Genomic DNA, 23,528 nt, shown 5'->3' on the forward strand with positions numbered 1-23,528 from the left:
CAGGGTCCCGCCGAGATGTAACTTGTACTGCACTCTGTCCAGAGATTGTCCAGAGATTTGCAATGCCACCAATACATGGATGACTATCCAGCGGCTTATCTCTTTATCAGCTGAGTTACATGGGTCTGTAGAAGTGCTTGGAGAATGTAATGGGATGGAAGAAGGCTGAACTGAAGTTCAGTCCAGATGAGGTTTAGATATGTTGGTCAATAACAAATCCGGTCAAAACCGAAGAATTCGGCCTGTCCTAGAGGGGACTGCATCCCTGCAGAAGGAACGGGTTTGCAGCTTGGAGGTGCTGCTACTAGAGCCTAACCTACAGTTGGAGGCTTATGTTTTCTCTGTGGCAGGTAATAACTTTTATTGGCTTTAATTAATATGGCAGCTGCAGCTGTTCCTTAAAATATGCAATTTGACTATGGCAATCCATGCTGTGACATACCCAGGGTTGATTATTGTAATCTACTCTAAATGGGGCTGTTGAGAACTGTTAAGAAATTTCAGTTAGTTCAAAAAGCAGCAACCAGGTTCTTGTTGGGTGCTGCATACAGCAATTGTATCGGCTGAAAAATCTGCACTGGCTGCCCATCTGTTTCTGGGCGCTATTCAAAGCGCTGATTCATAAGGCCCTAAATGGCGTGGGGCCAGAGTATTTGAAGGACTAGCGATATTGTCTAGCTTCTCTGTCCTCCCTTCTGCAGAGGTAATGCGGGTAGTGACCAGAGACAAGGCATTTTGCGCAGTGAGAATGCTCTCCCCCCTTGAAGCTCCCTGGTGCCTGCCTTAGGGTCCGAGAACAAGATACGTTAAATGGGTTGGGGGAAATGTGTGACCCAATGCTTACCTTTAAACTGGGAGCCAGTTTGGTGTAGTGGTTAAGAGCACGGGACTCTAATCTGGAGAGCTGGGTTTGATTCCTCACTCCTCCACTTGAAGTCAGCTGGGTGACCTTGGGTCAGTCACAGCTCTCTCAGAGCTCTCTCAGACCCATACATCTCACAGGGTGTTTTGTTGTGGGGATAATAATATCACACTTTGTAAACCGCTCTGAGTGGGCATCAAGTTGTCCTGAGGGGCAGTATATAAATCGAATGTTGTTGTTGTTGTTGTTGTTGTTGTTAATTACTGGGGGTGGGGAGTATGAATGGACTCCTAAGCATGCACAGAGGGGGGAGGAGTGTCTTCATTCCCTCCTTTCCGCCTGGAGTGCTTTTAAATGCAGAAAAGGGCCACGGAGGGAGGACTATTCGTCTTACTGCCTGTTCCACATCTCCTGGGTAGACTCTATAGCCAAAGTACAGTAATGAATGAATAAACAGTATTATGAAAGACTGCAATATTACAGCCTCTTAGAGTTGCCAGGCAGGGCCTGGAAACAGGCGAGGGGACGTATCGGCGGCAGGGGCCCTCACTGGCAACATAATGATGTCACCAGCAATGCACCGACATCATTTCCCTGTCAGCATGTCACTGGGGGATGTCGGGAATGTTCTGGCATTTGAGAAAACTCTATGCTTTAACCCTGGAGTTTTGCCTAAACACCAGAGCATCCTTGGCATCCTCAGGTGATGCACTGATGTCACTTCTGGGTGCACAGGGAGTGGCATCAATATGTCAGAACACTGCCTGTCCTCCCCCCAGTTTCCTGCCCCCCTGCCAGGCACCCTGAGCTGTGGCCGGAAGTGCCCGCTGGCTGCAGGTGCTCCTCCAGCAGGGCGATGGCACCCCTACTGCCGCCTTAGTTCAGATAACCGTCTATACCAGTGATGCTCCCACTCAGTGGCTCGGGAGCCATAAGTGAATCTTTGACATCGGAGCCTCATTCCCCAGTGTTCTGCTTGCCCCATGTTTCCGGAAAGTAGGCAAGGCCCTTGCTTGGTAGGGCTTATGGTTGGCAAGAAGTTCCCACCTTGAAAGAGCTGCCACCAAAGGAACAGTAAAGCTGTGTGCCTCGCTGAGGTGCAAGTTGGGTCGATTGTAATTGCAGATATGGCTTTCCACCACCCGCAGAATGAATGCCATTGGTCTGTACCGTGATGTATTTTTTTTAAAATTAAGTTTTATAACATACAACAAATAGAAATCAACAATGGACATCAACTGTAACACAACAACTAATCAACAATAGTTTACAAGTTTTAAACAAAGCCTACATAATATTACCAAATATCACAAAACTGAGTCAACATCTGAGCAGTTCTTATTTTTGGATGTAAATCATGCATGTCTATAAATTCAAGAAAAGGGAACCGTTTCTCATAGAAATTAGACCTGGCAGGAAAGCGTTCAGCATTGAGGATATTGTCATTAATCTTATCCAGGATGAAATGGTCCCATATCTTAGAGAGTCACATCTCTTTAGTTGGCACTTTCTTTAGTTTCCAGACTGAAGCTATCGCTGATTTCGCTGCAAGTCTGTACCATGATGTATGAGGAACAGGGCATAATAATCAGAGTGGGAAGATCACCAGTTAATTCTGGATATGAGCTTCCAGGATTGTATTTGGACTGTACTGCTGGAGCATATGATGGAACTTAACAACAAAGAAAACATTCCCTGTTTGCTCAAGGAAGTTAGGTTTTAACTAACACGGTTCAATGTACCTTATCATGTTCTAGGGTGGTAGTCTTCTGTTATGCTTGCATAAAGCCATGGCATTATTAAAGAGCATATGGTAATGTCAGGAAATGTTATCAAGCATTTATTGCTTACCAAGTAATCCTTTGTCTACAGCATGTTCTCTATATTGCCCAAGAATGAGTACTGAATGTCCATTCATTTGTTACTAGTTCTTACAAAAAAAGAAATCACTGGCTGGCCTTAAGAATGGTGCTCAGTTTTCCATTTGCCAAACTGGAAATAATAATAATTCTGGCCTGCATTTAAAGGCTGCTGTAAGGATGATTACAATGACTACTCCAGAGATAGCTGTTTTAGTTTGTTGCAGCTAAAATAAACAGCTGTCTTATCATTAGTCTTAACGGCTAACAAGTTTCATTCTAACATAAACTTCTGGCAACTTTCCCCCCCACTATCAAGTCTCTAATTTATGGCGTACCCAGGGGGCTTTCCAGGAAAGAGACAAACATGGATGGTTTGCTGTTGCCTGCCTCTGTGTAAGAATTTGGGACTTCTTGGTGGTCTCCCATCCAAGTACTAACCACAGCTGACCATGTTTAGCTTCCAAGCTCTGGTAATAGTGGGCTACCCAGGTCAGGGTTTTTCAAAACTAGAGCCCAATATATAATATACATATAATTGGTTCTTACAAGATAGTTTATACACACACAATTTTATAGCTTAGGTCAGTAGGATCCAACGAACATGGAATTCAGAAAGCACTGGGTGAGACATAATTATGTACAGTTCCAATGGAATCATGAAATGTACAGAGACCGTTCACTACAACTCTAATAGGTTTTCTCCCCTGCTCCATAGTTTTCTTCAACTGGTTTTGTGATACCTGAGAAATCCCACGTTTTAGATAAGTTCTTGGGAAAGGATATCAAACTTCTTGATACATTCAACAGTTTCATGTTGGAATCTCCCTTCTGAAGTTGTTTTGCTAAGGAGAGTTACTTTCAGATCAGTAGTGGTGTGTTCTGGGAGGCTGGAATGTTCTCCCATGAAACACTGCAATTTTTAATGTTGAGTTTGTTTCCATTTATTCTTTTGCATTAGGGCAGACCTGTTTGTCCCAAGTAGAGAAGAAGGGCAGTGTTGTGTTGACACACATGATGGCATATATCACATTGGAGGATGAGCTAGCTCCGAATGGGTGTGACTGATGTCATTGGGTCCTGTAACAGTATTGCCTGAGTAGATATGGGTGGGGAAGGGAAGGTGGTATGGCGTAGCCCGATCTGTCAGATCTCAGAAGCTAAGCAGGCTCTATCAGTCTAGCCTTGTCAAGGAATTTCTTCACTTTGTTGTGTGATGGCTGATGAACGATCTATGGACAGCAACACAGAGTTGTTGGATACAATCCCTTAACTTCATTAACAACCCCTTAACTTCATTATTGTATTCATTAACTGGAGAGCCAGTTTGGTGTAGTGGTTAAGAGTGTGAGAATCTGATCTAGTTACTCAGTTTGATTCTCCACTCCTCCACTTGAAGCCAGCTGGGTGACTGTGAGTCAGTCACAGCTCCTTGGAGCTCTCTCAGCCTCATCCACCTCACAGGGTGTTCTGTTGTTGTGGGGATAATAATAACACACTTTGTAAACCACTCTGAGTGGGCATTGTCCTGAAGGGCGGTATATAAATCAAATGTTGTTGTTAGGACACTTAGGGGTCCTGCTTTGGGTGCACCTGTCATGTAAGGGGAGACGGGTGGCAAGTGCAATTCAAGAAATGGCCATCTCAACTGTGGCACCAAAATTACGGAACCTCCCCCACCCCCGGGATATCCATCTATATTTCCCTCGGCCAGTGGATGAAGACTTTTCTGTTTCATCTGACATACCCTTTTTGACACTCTTTCTTGCTTGTTTTTAATTGATAGTTTTATACATATGTACTTCTTTTAGAAAGTTGATTTTTAATGTCTTTTTAATCGTTCATCATCTTACGGCCCTAATCGGAGAGAAAGGCAGCACAGAAATGTTTAAAATAAATAATTAGTACTTGAACTACCTATCTCTTCTTCTTATGCACAATGATTCTGTGTGTATAAATTCCCAAATAAAACCTTTAACTCTTTGCTCCTGTAGGTCTGGGGCTTTCCTTCTCCCCATCTGCAGAACACGGCAGTGTCTGGGTTTGTGAATGCTGAACCCTGGTGTGTACTTTGGCAACATTATGGGACAGAATCATTGCTTTCATGTGCGAGTGGGTAAGGTGGAGTGATAGCTACTGAATGCCAGTACAGCCTAAGATGCTGTAATCATCCAGGAAGATGCTGAAAGTCTTTTTAAGAAAGTAACTTCATTTAGGAGAAATGAATAAAGAACAGAAGACTTAAGAGAATCCTTTGCAGCAGTTTCTCCAGCCCACTTATCCAAAAACATTATTACAAACTTGGGCTGGAACATCTCCAGATTCTAGTGCTCTGATGTCTACCCTGGAGCCCTGGATCTGCTGTGTACATTCCTAGAGAAATAAATAAGTGGAAGAAGGCATACTGGCTGCAATCCAGGGGTTCGAACCTCAAGGTGGAGTCTGGAAATCTCCTGGAATTACAGCCAGTTTCTGGACTACAGAGATCAGTTCCCCTGGAGAAAATGCTTGCTTTGGAGAGTGGACTGTATGACATTGTATCCTGCTGAGGTCCCTCCCCTCCCAACCCCCCCCCCCCAAATATCCAGAAATGTCCCAACCCCAAGTTGGCAACCAAGATCCCACTTGAAGCTCTCCATTGCCCACAATTTTGCAAAGCCTGTAACTCCAGCCCAGTCAGAAAATGCACCCATTTCCCTGTGAGATCTGTAGTGAGAACTCAAACAGGACATTATTCACCAGGTCCGTGAGATGCTAAACCATTTCCAGCGATCCCACAGCAGTGGAACTACGCTCCCCTCCCAACTCAAAGTACTGCTGTCAGGTACTTTGACCTCTAATTTGTAATCTGGCTATTTGTAGAAGTGTCTGGCGGGTGAATTCAGTTGATGCAGTTATACAACTGCTCATGATTTAAAAAAAAAAAACTGAAGGAAAAAAAGAAAAGAAAAACCCTGAAGATGGCCGTGTCTTTGTAGAGAAAGTTCAGGATTTTCTAAACAAGGCGAGCTGGTGCAGATGTAGATTTGGCTTTGCCTGGCACTTCTTTCCAAAGCAGGAAGTGTTCCTGTAGTATATAAACCACCCCTGCACAGTTTCGGTTTAATTCCTAGCTGCAGCTCATCAGAAGACGCAAAAAGACTGCACTGAAAAGGTAAATCAGTAAAGCCTTTACTGTAAGCGACAAGAATCCTGTTGATTGAATCAATGGGGCCTATTTCAAACTTTATTTTTTTTTTAAAAAAAACGATCATTTAAATCAAAAAATGTATTTCAGAACTGCTTGTTGGGTTGGGATTGGGAAGTGGTAAGGAGGACAGGATGTTTGATCTCCCATCCTCAATTACAGCTTTTTGAGGAGGGGGAGGGGAGGGAGGCAGACACAAATCTGTTAGTGAGACCTGTTAGTAAGGGGGAACGCAACATCGCGAGAGGGTTAAATATCTCACCCTACAGCATCAGTTCCATTAGCAGCTCTTTGCACTGGCTTTAAAGCGCGGAAAAAAGCATTCAGAGAAGTGATCATGGCATTCCAGCAGCCAGGGCTTTTTTTCAGGGGGAAAGCGGTGGAACGGAGTTTCGGAACCTCTTGAAAATGGTCACATGGCTGGTGGCCCCGCCCCCTGATCTCCAGACAGAGGGGAGTTGAGATTGCGGCGCGGAGGGCAATCTCAACTCCCCTCTGTCTGGAGATCAGGAGGCGGGGCCACCAGCCATGTGACCATTTTCTCCGAGGGCAACCCACTGAGTTCCACCACCCCTTTTCCCAGAAAAGGGGTTGCCAGGTCCAGGTTGGGAAATTCCTGGAGATTTGGGGGATGGATCCTGGAAAGGGCAGGATTTGGGGAGGGGATGGGCCTCAGTGGGGTATAATGCCATAGAGTTCACTAGAGGTGGGCATGGACCGGAAAATGGACGAAAATTTTGCATAGAATGAGCCAGTTCAGTGTTTTTGCTGGTCCATAGGTCCATGGTCCATTAAAGCCTCCTGGCACCACTGGCAAGAGGCTTTGGGAGTGCTTTAACATTTAAATCCCCCTTGCTCCAGCTGATTGGTGGGCTCTCCAGTCAGCTGGAGCAGAGGGGATTACAGCGCTCTTGGCGCTGCTGGCAAGAGGTGCCAGGAGAGCTTTAACATTTAAATCCCCCCTTGCTCCAGCTTTCCTGGTCTGTGCCCACCTCTAAAGTTTACCCTTCAGAGCAGCCATTTTTCCCCAAGGGGAACTGGTCTTCATTGCCTGGAGATCAGTTGGAATTCCGTGAGATCACCAGCTACCACATGGAGTCTGGCAACCCTAGCGGTATGTAAATCTTAGTGTTTAAATATACGTTGAGGAAGTGAAGACCCTAATATTATTTTCTGGTTGTTTCCCTCCCTAGAAATGCTTCTTCTGACCATAGTCCTACTCTTGACTGCTGTTCTGGACCAATCTCTAGGAGAGGTACAAATCAAGTACAATATATATCAGACAAATGATTGCAATATGCACCAGGGATGTCTTGATCAAGAACCTATGATTACTTGAAACCTCACAATTTCTGGAAATACTTTCCCCCTAGTACTTTGATCCTCATTCTTAACAGCGTTTCACATCAAATTTCAAAGGGCTAAAGGCTTTACAGGGGAAGGGATGGAAAACATGAAGCTCTATTCTGAGCCAGGAAGATTGTTTGGCTGTATGGATGCTCAAATAGAGCTTCGGCAGGAGCATCCTAGGTGGGGACATGGAGTGTGTGATTTCATGTGTGCTGCGACATCAGAAACCCAGAAGTGACCTTGGGTAGCTCTAGGAATCACCAGAAACTCTATCATAGATGTGTTTTTTCCCCTTCCTGCTGCAATACAGGCTGTTGGTGGGAGTCCTCTTGCCATAGCAGGAGGGCTAGCAGCCCTAAGTAGAGGCTTTCAATCTTCCCACCCTCAGGAAATGGTTTCCATATCACGGAACTACAGATTGTCAAGGATACTGGATGCTTTTAAAGTTGTGTGCTCTATTCACCTTAGGTTCTGGCCAGGCTCAGTGGGCCTTCTGTTGCTCTAGGCAAGCTGTCCTGACATGCTTTGCATCATCTCCTGTCCCCAACCCATATGAGCACATTCATTCACTGTGTCAGCATGGTAACTTGTTTCTGTAAACTTGGTTCAGTCAAAATGCTTCCTTGCTAACACATAATCTCCAGAGATTAGCAGTGGATCTCCTGGTGTGTCCCTTCACTGAAACCAAGGGCCTTCCTAGCAGCACCGCAGTCACTCTGGTTGCTCATACGTATTGCTGAGCAGGAGAAGGCAGCATGGGTTTAAGTACCCCGAGCATTTGGACTATGTTCTAATAGGACACCCATAATGAAAGACGGATACAGAAATACCATAAATGATGGCTGAGGTTCCTGCTTTGATTGAATCATGCCAACTGGAAAAAGGGGCAGGTAAAACTATGGGCTGCCAAAGAACCATTCGCTCAGTATCTGATCACAGGGGTTATTCCATAGCTGGAAGAAACATTAGTGACACCAGGGCTTTTTTTCAGCAGGAACGCGGGGGAACGGAGTTCCGGAACCTCTTGAAAATGGTCACATGGCTGGTGGCCCCGCCCCCTGATCTCCAGACAGAGGGGAGTTGAGATTGCCCGGAGGGCAATCTCAACTCCCCTCTGTCTGGAGATCAGGGGGCGGGGCCACCAGCCATGTGACCATTTTCTCCGAGGGCAACCCACTGAGTTCCACCACCTCTTTCCCCAGAAAAAAAGCCCTGAGTGACACCAAACATGGGTCTTCCCACATGGGTTATTTGCTCTGAGTTTGATGCTGTTAGGAAGTTTCCCAGCATCATGGTGCATTTGTGCTCCTCCCAAGATTTCTCCAGCTTTCCCCTGACCTTTCCCAAACTTGCTTTGCTCCAATGTTTTTGGAAAGATTGCAGCAAAACCTGGATAGCTGTTGTGTGGCTAGAAAAGTTTGAATTTTCCTAGTCCTGCTCTGACAGCAGGCATTTCCCCCTCAAAAGCAATTTCCTTTCCCTATCACCAGACTTTCCCCCTCTTTAAAAAAAACCAGTCATTGAATAGCATTCAGTGTACTAATATGCGCATCAGGTTCCCTGAATACTTGCCTTTCATTTTTTTTTAAAAAAGTCTCTAGCCTCTTTCATTCTGGAGGTGTAAGGGGAAAGGCATATCTCCACAAGGAAAGGGGCTAGAGATTTATATTTTTAAAAACTGAAAGCTGGAAATTCAGATATGTATATTGGCATAATGGTATATAGATATAACACTATACAAACTCTATCCAGCATTATTACTTTGCATTAGTCTCATAGTAAGCCGTGCAGTTTTTCCACTCAAAGAAATATATCGTTGCCAGGGACCCCCCTCCTCCTGTTATGGGGCCTGCCATGGACTGTGTCAGTTTCCTGCGTTGTTGTTTTAAGGCTACACCAAAGACTCTGTTTAAGGGCCGCATTGCCCATGCCTGTTTCCTGTTCTCTCTGCTGCAATGGACTGGGCCACCTATGTCTGTTTCCTGCCTCCTTGGGCACCTACCTCACCTGGGCCCAGAGCCATGCTGCCAGCAGCACCGTGCCAGCCGGAGGGAGCCTCCACGAGCCTGGCCAGGCACCCCCTGGTCAGTTCCTGCAGGGAGCCCCTTGCAGGACAGTCACTGGTCTGCCCTCACCACTGGGCAGCCTGCTAGCAAGCCCTAGCCATGCCAAGGAAGAAGCCATGTTCCCAGGCAGCAAAGAACCAGCTTGGACAGTGTACTCTGAGAAGCCATTTCGTGAACGCGTGCCTGTCACGTCTGCAGTGGCCAGCCTCGCCCTGCTATGCATATCTTGGAAGCTGCCCCGGAATGGAAGCTACGTGCCGGCTGTCCAGAACACCTAATGGACGCATCTCAATGCAGCCACTGCATTGGCATAATGGTATCTCAATGCAGCCACTGATGCCATCAAGACAATTCCAGCTTCCTGACAAGATTCAATCAACCTGTCCGGCACTCCCCTCCCCTCCTTTGTCCCCTCTTCCCGAGGTGTCACTATCACACAATTAGACACTAAAGTGATCCATCAGGGATAGTTGTAGACCCGTTAAGCCTTTGTTCCCCTTTTGAGAACCACGTGGAAGGCACTAGCCTCAGAGTATGTTTTGGGGGACTTAAGCAGGCTTCCCCTGCCATGAGGGGCGCGTGCCATTCCTATCCTGAACCTCTACTGTCACTCTGCATGTCTAGTGCAGGCATGAGATATCGCCACGCTTTGCTGCTATATCTTTCTTCCTTGCCGTGACCAGGTGTGTATCGCCCAGTTCCATCGGTCTCAAGTGGGTTCTGCTGATAATGCAAATGGCTCTATTTTTCCTACTCTTTATTTCCTAGTTTTTGTATGTACTTTGCTTGTGTGTGTTATTGTAGGCATACGCAACACTATTAGTAAAAACACATTTTATCTTTATTAGTCTTGCCTCTTTATTGCATGAGTAATCTGGAAGAGGGACTCTGGTATAGCTGGTTAAGATCAGCAATAATTAAACCCAGACTGCAGCTAATTTCCCCATAAAATAGCAGTTCTGGTAACACGATGGCATAATTTGTTTCTTTTTAGGAGGAGGCAGAGGAGCTGAAGGCGAAGAGGGAGGAGGATGAAGAGGAAGATGAGAATGAGGAGGGAGAGGAAGACGATAAAATAATTGGGAGTGGAGTCCCTCTAAAGGCACAAATGATAATTGTTCACAAACACAATGAAATCAGGCGTATGGTTAAACCTCCTGCCTCCAATATGCTGAAAATGGTAAGATATGATTTTGGATATTGTTGAAAGACTTTCTTTCGCTATGGTCAGGGGTCACAAAAGTTCCTGGGCGTAATAGGCCAGTCCATGAATTTTGTCTGCTGACAGCTTCTCCTTTCCCCGCTGCTTGAGGCATCTCCTTAGGAATCGAGGCAAAGGAAGAAGTTTAACCTTTCTGGTGCTGGCCTTTAGGGGAAGAGGCAAGAAGTCTGTGTGGCTGCTGGGTCACAGGAAGAGCCAACGAGGAGTTGAAAACACCGCCTGTTTTCTTCTTTGGAGCAAGGCAGGGACAGGTGGGTCCAACAGGACAGCAGTGGTTGGTTGGTCCTGCTGGGCTGTTGGCCTATGCAGATTTATTTATTTACTTCATTTGTACCCCCACCCAGGGCTTTTTTTCAGCTGGAACGCGGTGGAACGGAGTTCCGGAACCTCTTGAAAATGGTCACATGGCTGGTGGCCCCGCCCCCTGATCTCCAGACAGAGGGCAGTTTAGATTGCCCTCCGTGGAGTTCCGGAACCTCTTGAAAATGGTCACATGGCTGGTGGCCCCGCCCCCTGATCTCCAGACAGAGGGCAGTTGAGATTGCCCTCTGCGCCGCTCAGCGGCGCAGAGGGCACTCTAAACTCCCCTCTGTCTGGAGATCAGGGGGTGGGGCCACCAGCCATGTGACCATTTTCTCCAAGGGCAACCCACTGAGTTCCACCACCTCTTTCCCCAGAAAAAAAAGCCCTGGGTTCAAGTATGCTTAGACTGCTAACTCACTTCAGTTTGGCAAACTCAGTTCTGCCCATTTCGTCTCGGCTCATAAACCAAACATGAGAACCGTTCATCACAACATCATGATATCAACCGCTCAACAGGGTCGCAAGCTGGATTCCTGTTTCGGTGTAGCTTTCTCAAGAGCGTGGATAGACAGAATTCCAAAGACAGAAGTAACCTTGCTTCTCTAAACCCAAATTTAGACAAGCAAGATCATAGCTGTGCCTCTTCCCCCGCACGACCATTACCTCTGCTGTGGGCTCATCGCTTCGACAGCTTGCTTTCGGCTTTGTGCTCCTGAAAAGGAATATAGAGGAGAAGAGAGCTCGGTCTCCGTTACATTTGGACTTTTGTTTGCCTGGACTTGCTGCGAGGTTGTCCTTCTCTGCTGTTTGCATTTGCGGCATTTGCCATTTGGAAAACGATGCTCTCATCTGTCATTGATTCATTGTATTGATTATAGATTAGTATTGATATAGATGCTGCTTGTAAATTGAATGCATGAACCCTTAGCTGTTCTAGATAAATGTGATATATTTTGTTTAAATTTTTGGCACATGTATGTTATTTAACAGCTGTACGGTGTCTTGTTAATATTGTGGGTCATCTGGACCTGACCATGGTAGGTCTACTGTTTGCTTTCATTTATTTACTACGCGGTGCCCTTCTCTTGTGTTGTGCCCATCTGGAGGCTGGCAATCCTACTCATTATCTCTTGGGGTCTAACAATCCCACTTTACGCCTTTGCATCTCAATGTCTGCAATGCAGCTTCTCAGTAAAGAAGGAAGCTGGAAACTTGACTGTGCTGGTCAGGTTTGCTGGTACTGAGCCCTCTTGTGAAAGGCGGCAAAGTTGGTGTTGGGCTGAATCTTTGGCTGATGAGGGTTAAAGACTTCCTACCAGGAAGTGATAGGGGAAAAAACATGTCAAGGCACAATTATTTCACAGGGAAGGATCAAGCCTCAGAGTTCCCGTCACAGAAATGGAACATTGAGGCACGATCCTTCCCTGTGAAATAATTGAAATGAGTATGAAATTAAAGAGATCTCATTTGTCTGCATCCCAATGCAGCAACGGGGCAGTGTGTTGAACACTTTCCCTTTTCGTTTCTCTAACTGATACTACTGGTGTAGTTCACCTCTTTGATCTGAGCCTTTTCTTAAAGGCGAGATTCCTTCTGATGGGATTTCAAAGTCTCTGTGTGCATTACGTTGCCTCAGGGCCATTATCGCAGTCTAAATAAAACTTTTGTTTCTCTGCTTTACTAAGCAATGGAACGAGACAATTGGCGAGAACGCTCTCAGATGGGCTGAACGATGTATTCTATCAAACAGTCCAAAAGAAAGTCGAAAGCTGGGTGGTAAGTAAATTGAAGAGAAAAGATTGTTTCACAAATTATGTAATCGATTAATTAATTAACAAGATTTCATCCTGGCTTTCTGCCCTCACATGGAAACCAAGGTGGCTAAACAAATTAAAATATACACATTAAAATATTTTAAAAGCCATTAAAACCAACATATAAATACATCAAAATACATAGCAAACCAACCGACCACTTGACCACATGACCATCCAACTGACCGACCGACCGACCATCCAACCGACCGACCAACTGACCAACTGACTGACCAACCAACTAACCAAACACCCTGCTCTACATGAGCCCAGCAGGCAAATGTACCAGTATGCTACACATGTTTTCAGTCATCTCTTTCTCACAGAGCCAAACAATGTGTTATATAGAATAACTAAAGTAAGGTTTTGGGACATTTTCTTCTAGACCAAAAAGCAGGCACTGGAAAAGTATGCAAATTGGATCAGAAAAATTGTGATCAATGACGAGGCACTTCGCTTTTCCTTTCTGTGCCTTTTAGTGGTCTTTGACTGGTCCAAGGTTTGCTTTATGGATAGTTTTTACGCTATGTCCAATGGTTTGGGTTTTTTTCAATTTACAAATTTTATTTAAGTTATAAAGAGTAAACATAAAAGATAAAAAACACAACATTCTAAAAAAACACACTAACAATATATATAAACATAAAACAAACAAAACAAGCAGCTAATAATAATAAAAAGAAAATACAGTTAAGATAAGAAAAAGACAAAGACAAAAATTAAACTACAAACGGAGTTCCAATTTTCTCCGCAACAACTATATATCATTTTCAAACTCGCTCATTCTATGTTAAATGTAAGAGCCCTTTTTTCCTATTATTCATGATTCTTAATCCATAAATCCAGATATCATCAAATCATTGTTATCTATTTCATGTAAAAAGTCTATAAATGGTTTCCATTCAGCCAAAAACGTAGATAATGTCTTTTCTCTAATTAGTGAAGTAAATTTTGCCATTGATGCAAACTCCAAAACATTTATGCACCATTCCTCCATTTTAGGCAATGTTGGAGTTTTCCATTTTTGTGCATGCAATACTCTTGCTGCCATGATCATATATAAGAACAAAGTTTCAAAATTTCTTTCCAACTGGCTGCTCATCATTCCCAACAAAAAAGTCTCTGGTTTTAACTGAATTTTAATCTTCAAAATCTTCTGAACTGATGTTTGTATCTGCAACCAGAAGCTTTTTGCTTTCTTACATGTCCACCACATATGATAAAATGTCCCTTCTTGTTTAGCACATTTCCGACATACATTTGAAGCATCCTTGTACATTGTAGCCAATTTTTCAGGAGTCATATACTAACAATACATCAATGGATTGTTTTTAACAGCACATTTTAATGGCTAGTTTTTATATTATGTTGATTTAATTGTAAGCCCCCTTGAGTAGAACTCTATAGAGGTGGCACCAACCAACCAACCAACCAACCAACCAACCAACCAACCAACCAACCAACCAACCAAACTTAATAGAAATATGAGGGGGAAAGTGCAGGCCTCATTCTATCCAGTTAGTCAAAGTCAAACTAGCTTTTACATGACAGACAGATGTAACACTCTCTCAAAAGATTTTCTGAGAAGAATGAAAAGTATCCTCTGCAGGCTGTAGAGTAGATGATTGATGAGGAATGGTTCCGTAATCCTTTACCTACCAATTATTTTTTTTTGTATTCTAATTCCTGTCCCTTCCCCTGCTGTTCTCTCATCTGCCAGAGAAAAATTGGGATGCCTGTATTTTTTCCCCATTGGTTGGAAAGGTTTTTTTTTTTAAAGCCCAGGTGAGCCTGATCTTGTCAGATCTCAGAAGCTAAGCAGGGTCAACCTTGGTTAGTAATTAGATGGGAGACCTCCAAGGAAGACCAGGGTTGCAGAGACAGACAGTGGCAAACCACTTCTGTTAGTCTCTTGCCATGAAAAGCCCACTAGGGGTCACTATAAGTCAACTATGACTTGACAGCACTCTCCACCACTATGAATATGACCTAAAAACAGCCTCAGAGGAAAAAGTTAGCCCCCTGCCCTGCCTATATCACATGTTCAGACTGGCAGCTTCCAGATGCTGTTTTTTTGTTGAATTTTTTTCAGGACACTCATGCATTCGTCAAATAACATATTATTTAGCCCACCATAAGAAGAAAATCTGCTTCCAGATTCCAGTTTTCTGGTCAATAATTGCAAACTCATGAGGATATCTTACAAGCCTTTACACCCTCCCATTTTATTAAAATTCCATTTTATTTAAAAATCGTATTTAATCACACATATAACTGTCATTAAAATATAGGTGTGGGGCTAATGTCCACACTGCAACAAATGTTTGGTTCAATTTTGTGTCTAATCTTAATGAAGCTGCATTCATCATTCTTTGCCTATGGAGCCTTAGAAGCAGGGCTTTTTTCTGGGAAAAGAGGTGGTGGAACTTAGTGGGTTGCTATGGTTGTTGTGGATTTTCCGGGCTGTATAGCCGTCGTCTTGGCATTGTAGTTCCTGACGTTTCGCCAGCAGCTGTGGCTGGCATCTTCAGAGGTGTAGCACCAAAAGACAGAGATCTCTCAGTGTCACCGTGACACTGAGAGATCTCTGTCTTTTGGTGCTACACCTTTGAAGATGCCAGCCACAGCTGCTGGCGAAACGTCAGGAACTACAATGCCAAGACGACGGCTATACAGCCCAGAAAATCCACAACAACCATCATTCTCCAGCCGTGAAAGCCTTTGACAATATATTAGTGGGTTGCCCTCAGAGAAAATGGTCACATGGCTGGTGGCCCCGCCCCCTGATCTCCAGACAGAGGGGAATTGAGATTGCCCTCCGCGCTGCTCAGCAGCGTGGAGGGCCATCTCAACTCCCCTCTGCCTGGAGATCAGGGGGTGGGGCCACCAGCCATGTGACCATTTTCTAGAGATTCTGGAACTCCGTTCCCCTGTGTTCCCCCTGAAAAAAAGCCCTGCTTAGAAACCACTATAATTCTTTTGCAGACATGGAATGTGGTGAGACGATATATCAGGCAAATCATGTCACCCAGTGGACAGATGTTATCGACTTCTGGAAGGGTGGAAAGAAGGATTTCATGTATGGTGTTGGGGCTAAAGACCCAAGAAGAAACATATTTGGCTACACTCAGGTATGACCATAGCATCTGCCAATAGACTATGCTGATTCTCTTTTGTGGCTGGCCAGCAAATAGTCATCTGCTATCCATAGAGTTGCAAGCCTCCAGGAGGTGGCTGGAGATCGCCCAGAATTACAACTGATCTCCAGGTGACAAGAGACAAGTTCCCCTGGAGAAAACGGATACTTTGGAGGGGGGGGGCTCTATGGCATTACACCATTCTGAGGCCCCTCCACTCCCCAAACCCTGCCTTCTCCAGGCCCCTCCCTCAAAATCTCCAGGAATTTCCCAACTTGGACCTGGCAACCCTATCCACTGAGACCAAAAGAAAAGATGTTCAAGACCAGAAATAGCCATTGGCTATCCTAGATGTTGATGGTGAGTGTCCAGCTTCTGCCACCCTTTCAGGCTGTGGTTGTTCTGTCCCTCTCTTGCTCTCAGGTAGTATCTGACACAGAATTGATATGTGATGCCATAAGGTTTGCCTCCAGTCCAACAATGTCCATCCACAGGCTATTGCTTTCAGATGAGCAATAGCAGCTATGGAGTCAGCATCTGGTCTTCCTTCCATTTTCGTTAGCTCACTCCAGGGCTGCTTGTATATATGTGCTTCATTAAATTACCTGTGAAATTGACACCCTATGCCTTATTTTTCTGAAATGTGGTATATCTGATGCTTTGAGTGAGTAGGGTTGAAACCTAAATGAATGGCAAAGACAAAAATGACCTCATGATAAGCGAGAAACAAAATGAATGCAGATAAATCAAACAAAAACGGAATGAATGGGTCTTTAGAGTAAAAAGAAATGGCAGAAATGAATCAACTTTTTCCATGTACCCCTAAACTAACGCTGCTTTCCCCTTATATCCACAGCTTATTTGGTATAACTCGTACATAGTTGGATGTGCAGCTGCTTATTGCCCAGATATTACTTTCCCTTTCGTATACATATGCCAGTACTGCCCAGGGTAAGTTGAAATACTGCATAGAATGTTCTCAATTCGCCCTGTCCCAGAGCTCCACAGAGTCTCTGAGGCTCACAAAGATTGCATGTTGTAGAGCAGCTCCATTCATTCCAAGGGAAGAAGGTGTCTGTGTGCCCAAAGGAAAGCAGTTGCCAGTCTACTGCCCAGGAAGAGGAAAGGGGCTACTCTTGTGGGTGGGGGGCTGCTCTTCTATGTTGTAGCTCCATAACCCATAAAAATGCTGTTTATGAGAGGTGCAGAAATAGGGGGAGATATGGACTGGGAGGGATCAGCCAAAGAGCCCCTTTCTCCACTTCTCACCTCGTTGTCCACCCCATTTAATCCTTGAGCAGGTGGTGGTGGTGGTGGTAAATCACTCCTACCACCGCTGATAATCTGGGAGTTATTACTCTAGAGCAGGGCTTTTTTTCTGGGAAAAGAGGTGGTGGAACTCAGTGGGTTGCCCTCGGAGAAAATGGTCACATGGCTGGTGGCCCCGCCCCCTGATCTCCAGACAGAGGGGAGTTGAGATTGCCCTCTGCGCCGTGGCACAGAGGGCAATCTCAACTCCCCTCTGTCTGGAGATCAGGGGGCGGGGCCACCATCCATGTGACCTTTTTCAAGAGATTCCAGAACTCCGTTCCCCCGCGTTCCAGTTGAAAAAAAGCCCTGCTCTAGAGAATTGGGGAGTCATTGCCAGGCATGAAGAAAGGAAGTAGGGGTGGATACTGACTGTTTAAACAGCCACCCTTGCCTAGGGCTGCCAGACAGAAGGTGGCACCTGGCAGGAAACTAATGGGGGTGAAGACATGGGGCACAGTGTGGTGGGCCGGTGCCAGGGTTGCTGGCACCTGAAGCGAGATACCAACTTGCACCCCTCCTGCTAACCAATTTTAAAAAACAGAAGAAATCTAGGAAAAATGAAAAGCACAAAACTTGAAACTTTTTACATTTAATTTAATTTTTATTCCTTAATTTAAGTTTTAAATTTTATTTTTTTAAATAAGTGTGAGAATAATAATAATCTTTGTTTTTCTTATTGTGTGCCAAAAATCTATTTTGTGTGCAGAAACAGTGACTTGCATTGAAGTTTTGAGCACACCTCCTTTTGTGCATGTGTGTAAAAAAGTTTCCCTGTCTCTTTCTTCCCACCTCTCTCTGAACGCAGAGACTCTTGGCAGTAGAAGGAGGGCTTCTCTTACAGGGCCCACTTGGAGGAGAGAGATGTTTGGAAGGGGGAGACTGAGCTGAAGCCTTCTCTTTCTCTCCGACCCTCTCCAAGCGTTAAAATATTGCTCACCTTTGTCAGAGATCCCTTTCAGGAACTACCTTTTGCGCTCATCCTTCTCCCCCCCTCCCCCCCTTGGGTTTGAACGGCAGCTGACAGCTAAGCACGTGGTGTATAAATATTGAAATAAACTATTGGGGAGAGGGGGAAGGTGGGGTGATATGTGGAAATTAGTGAATGAGAGAAGAAAGGTGATAAAGAGGGGGGCGCAGTGCGGGGCACTGCTCTACTGGAATGAAGGGGGGAGCAGCACTGAGATCGGAGAATAGCAAGGGGGAGGGAGAACGAAAGGGAGAAGGAGGGAGGAAAGTAATAGAATTTAAAACTACAACTTTAAACCCAACAACAGTGATTTGCTCCTACCTGTTGCAAAGGGACTGAAAGGGAATTGTGTGTCTCTCACCTCGCTTCTTCCTTTCTCTACGGTGGTGCACACACAACCAGTCACTCTTTCCACCAAAAGCAGCCCCCCCCCAAAAGGCCCGAGGAAAGGTGAGAAGTAGAATTGATGCCAGCTGGGGAGGAGGAAAGGGATGTAGTAAAAGGAATGACAGGATTGCCCACCGGAAATAATGGAAGAGGCTTGAAGGCTCATTGGAGAAAATGGGAGCCAGAAATGCCAATTTACTTGCAGTGGGCTCCATTGAAGTGCATTACAACACAAAAAAAGTGCAAGAGTCCAATAGTGAAGCTGTGGCTCACGAAAGCTCGTACCCTACCACAAATTTTGTCAGTCTTATAGGTGCTACTGGACTCCTGCTTTTTTCTACTGCTACAGACAAACATGGCTACCCATCTTGATCTATCAACACAGGCCCCAGAGTGGAATGACAGTCTCTCAGAGAAGAATCAGTGTACTGGGACTGGAATGGCAGTGAGTGTGGAAAGACAGGGGGTGTCATTCCAGTCCCAGAGCCCTGACCCAGGTCCCAGGAGCCGTTGTTCCAATCTTCCATCTGTCATTCCAGTCCGTGAGCACAGGTTCCATTCCTAGGGGTTGTCATTCCACTCTGGGGCTGTCATTCCAGTCCAAGAACACTTCTGCTACTCTCAGGGGCTGTCATTCCATTTTGGTTCCTGTAATTCCACTCCAAGAATGCTTCTGTACTACCAGGGGCTATCATTCCTCTGTGCAACCTGTCATTCCTTCCCAGATCACAGATTCTGCTCTGAGGGGCTGTCATTGCACTCTGGGAGTTGTCATTCCATTCCCAGAACACTTCTGCTCCTCCCAGGGTCTGTCATTCCAGTCTGGTGCCTGTCATTCCAGTCCCAGAATGCTTCTTCTGTTCAGTGCCCGAGGTGGGGGCCGGCTCCACCTCAGTGGAAGTGCCAGCTCTGGCAGCGTGATGTCATTTCCAGGGTGAACTCAGAAGTAACGTCACACTGCTCTAAGATTCAGTGGAAACTCTAGTTTTATCATAGAGTTTCTGCTGGATCCTACAGCAGCATAACATCACCGCTGGGTTTTCCCCAGATGATATCTCACTGTGATGGTGATTTTTTTCTGCATCTGCCTGCTGGTCTACTGAACAGTGGTGGGAGTCAGAGGGCTGGTGGTGGTCACCTGAGTGGACAAGGGACAAATCTTAAGAACTGAATTTTTCCAAAATCTGTATTAACCACATGGTCTGATGGTTGCTCAAATGCCAGAGAGGGATGCTCCAGGTTTTTGAGACATTCAATCAGGGAAAGGTCATAAGAGCGCAGGAAATTCAGAAAAATTATAATTTATCTGTGGCTTTTATGCCCAAACCTCTGCATAATCCTTTTTGTGGGAAATCATGTGCCTCAATAAGCCACATCTACAAAGGGCTGTGGCCACCAGCCTTTCTTGCTACATTTCCAGGTGGGGATTCAAAGAAATGAATGAAAAACCAGTGATTTCTTTCTTAGCAACAAACATTTTTATAACCTTCTTGCCAAACCCAAGAACTTCTGCTAGAGATTTTGCAATTATTTTTCACTTGGCTGTACATTTTCAAATTCTTTCTGTTGGACTGATTGGACAAAGGGTCTTCCTTTTATAAACAGTTAATCTCATTTGCAAATCCGGCAAAGAGAGACAGTTTGGTGTAATGGTTAAGAGCTGCAGGACTCTAATCTGGAGAACTGGGTTTGATTCCCCACTCCTCAGCTTGAAGCCAGCTGGGTGACCTTGGGCCAATCACAGCTCTCTCAGAGCTCTCTCAGCCCCACCCACCTCACAGGGCGATCGTCATCAAGATAATAACACACTTTGTAAACTGCTCTGACTGGGCGTTAAGTTGTCCTGAAGGGTGGTATATAAATCAAGTATTATTATTATGATTATTTGGCAATACAAGAAAATGGGTGGGTACAAACACCATATATAATCTCTGTTTTGAGACAGAAAACAATTATTCTTGAATGTAAAGAAATGTTGATATTCTGTGAGTTACAATTTTTAGTTGAAGAAAAATCTTTGAAACCTTGAAGATGAAATTAATGTAGCGGGGGCAGAGAAATCCCTTAGGAAAAATGGATACATCATAGACTGGAAAATAGCAATCCCAGCACCTATTAAGACCTAGTGATTTACCTCCAGGTGGGAGATCTATAGAGTCTTGTATGTTTAGCTGGCAAGCAAGCTGTATTTTCCTTTCTCCCCCTTAATTCTGTACTTTTCATCACTTCAGATTTCTCTGTTAGCTTATTTGTGTTTCTTTAAGAGAGTTTGTGGGCTATTTCCTCCATAAATTGGCTGTTTTAACCTCACTATATCAGACAGACATAAGAAAGGGAAGGTGCGTATCTACGTACACAGGGGAGAATTATTGGTTGACCGAGAGCAACATATCCTATAAAAGATCCTGTAGGCAGAGGCATAGCACTCCACAGAGTTCTCTAGAGTTCACAGGCACAGCAGAGTCAGAGAAACAGAATTTTCTACATGCAAGAAGACAACACAACATGCAAGTCCCCCTTGCGATTTGAGATTGTTCACAATTCCACTGCATCAGTCTGTGCTGTGTATAGATTGGCTTGTGCTTTGCATGAAAATATGCATGAAAAATCCTTTCCTGCAAGTGGTACGTTGTATTTTTTTTTTTTTTTAAAAGTATAAAAAAAGAATTTGAACCGATTCAACACTATCAAATGATGTAGCTGTACAATCTGAAGAATTCTTTCCTGGGAATAAGCCCCACTTAATAGATCTGAGTAGAATTCTGAGTAGACCTACTTGGGATTGCTTTCCAAGCTATCAGAGACAATCTTCATGGTATTCTAATCCGTTTTGAATGGTATGTAGAAGATAACATGGCTGCATTGTTTTGTAATTTCAGGGGGAACCTAATGAGCCAAATTCCAACACCCTACAAAAAAGGCCCATCCTGTGCAGACTGCCCTAAAAACTGTGAGGATAAACTCTGCAGTAAGTTATTACCGATACAGTCAGCTGTGCTGAGTAATCTTACCAGGGCTTTTTTTCAGCTGGAACGCGGTGGAACGGAGTTCCGGAACCTCTTGAAAATGGTCACATGGCTGGTGGCCCCGCCCCCTGATCTCCAGACAGAGGGGAGCTGAGATTGCTGAGCGGTGTGGAGGGCAATCTGAACTCTCCTCTGTCTGGAGATCAGGGGGCGGGGCCACCAGCCATGTGACCATTTTCTCGGAGGGCAACCCACTGAGTTCCACCACCTCTTTTCCCAGAAAAAAAGCCCTGAATATTACCCTTTCCTCGATGTATCTGCAATACATTTAGCAAGTTACTTCAGAATCAGTGGCATATCTAGTTTCCTACAATGGGTCATCCATACTGCTTATTGTGTGCTAACTGCTGCTTGAAGTTATTATCATATTATGTGACCTTTGCTTTGCAGTTTTTTGGTGAAAGAAACCCACAATTTAGGGAATGCCACATATTATCCGTATGCAAAATGAGCCTCCCATCAGTTCACTATTCTAAGCAAAGTCTCTTAGGAGGAGCGTAATAGTTGGAGGGTGGGTGGGGGACAGACCATGGTTGGAGATGCCATTCCCTCAAGAGGGCTGGACACAAATCATTTAGGGCTCTACTGAACATTTTAAGGAAAATACCATCAGTTGAGCTCAGTAGTAGGTTTGCCAACTCTGCATTGGGAAATTCCTGGAGACTTGGGGGGTGGAGCCCAGGGAGGGCAGGGGTTGGGGAGGGAAGAGATGTCTGTGGAGTATAATGTCATAGATACTACCCTCCAAAGCAGCCATTTTCTCCAGGGGAACTCTGGCCTGGAGATCAGTTGCAATTTCAGGAGTTCTCCAGGCCTCATCTGAAGGTCAGCAAGCCTACCAAGAAGCAAACTGGAAGACGGTGCCATCAAATTGCAGTAATACCTGCCCTGTCCCCACAGCCTTGGGTACCAGATCCAGCTTCTCAAGCATTTCTAGGATAGTCCCAAACAGTGGCCATTTTCACACTGCTTAGTGGCCATGAGACATCGTGCCACGTTCCCAGAATGACAGCGTCTTCCTGGCACGATTTCATGTGAGATCTGCGAAATCGCACCAGGAAGACGCTGTCGTTCTGGGAGCTTGGCACAATGTTCTATGTCTGGTAAGCAGTGTGAAAATGGCCATTGTGCAGGATGTACCTAGACAGTTAGCCAGAGGCATAAATGACAGAGGCAAAGTCGTTGCTCTCTGGAGCACAAAGATGACTCTCCATATTGGATCAGTAGGATAATTTTTTTGCATTGTTATTAAAGTTATGCAATGTATGAAGCTTTTAATATTGGCTGATTATCTGCTTTTCCCATCTAACTTTGTGTTGGTTTTGTTTCTTTCAGCCAATCCCTGCAAGTACAAGGATACTATTCTGAACTGCAATGAGTTGAAAAGTATCTTCTCTTGTAAAAAAAGACTGTTGGTCAATGGCTGCCAAGCCACCTGTAGATGCAAAACCGAGATTGTATAATGTGCGTTGTGAACATCAAAAGACCAGTCCTGAGATAACAGCTGGTAATGAAAGAGGTTAGAGGTTTAGCACCAGAAAGAAATCCTAATGTATACCACCTAAAACAGGTCAAATGTTAGCTGGCATTTATTTATGTAAAGAAAAAAAAAACCCAAACAGTGCCTTTTCCACACTACTAACCTGCTTCTGTAACGCTGTGAAACGTCGCACAAAACCCGCGGAAGATAGTGTCTTCTCACGAAAGTTTTGCGCGATGTCGTGCAAAACTCTCGCGAGAAGACACTATCTTCTGCGTTTTTTGCATGATGTTTTGCAACGTTACGGAAGCAGGTTAGTAGAGTGAAAACGGCCCAGGTAAGTGAAATTTGTTAACATTCTGTTCATTTAGTTTTCCATTATTTATTGCTTTACAAAATATTTTGAATACTTCAAAGCTAAGCATTTCAATATTGCAAAGTACTCCTTGTTCCTCTGCCCACAAAATTTTATCTTCCTTTTTGATTTCAGTTTTGGTTAAGATAATTGTGTTGTATGCAGTATGTTGATTATGAGTATTGTTCAATAAATTAGACTT

General features: G+C 44.6%; 1 protein-coding gene across 1 annotated transcript; it reads left to right on the top strand.

Moving 5' to 3' along the window:
- The first annotated feature begins 7,103 nt into the window (after positions 1–7,103).
- LOC129323868 (serotriflin-like) lies at positions 7,104–22,954 on the top strand. The gene is made up of 7 exons (XM_054970643.1): positions 7,104–7,163; positions 10,319–10,504; positions 12,535–12,625; positions 15,649–15,794; positions 16,657–16,751; positions 21,345–21,433; positions 22,827–22,954. Exons 1-7 carry the CDS (start codon positions 7,104–7,106, stop codon positions 22,952–22,954), a joined length of 795 nt encoding a protein of 264 aa, XP_054826618.1.
- The last annotated feature ends 574 nt before the right edge of the window (positions 22,955–23,528 follow it).

Source organism: Eublepharis macularius, chromosome 1 (assembly GCF_028583425.1).
Source record: "Eublepharis macularius isolate TG4126 chromosome 1, MPM_Emac_v1.0, whole genome shotgun sequence".
Classification (NCBI taxonomy): Eukaryota; Metazoa; Chordata; class Lepidosauria; order Squamata; family Eublepharidae; genus Eublepharis; species Eublepharis macularius.

Coding starts and splice junctions, on each gene's coding strand:
- LOC129323868 (XM_054970643.1), top strand. CDS start 7,104: ATGCTTCTTCTGACCATAGTCCTACTCTTGACTGCTGTTCTGGACCAA. Junction 7,164..10,318: donor TGGACCAATCTCTAGGAGAG/GTACAAATCAAG, acceptor GTTTCTTTTTAG/GAGGAGGCAGAGGAGCTGAA. Junction 15,795..16,656: donor ACATATTTGGCTACACTCAG/GTATGACCATAG, acceptor TTATATCCACAG/CTTATTTGGTATAACTCGTA.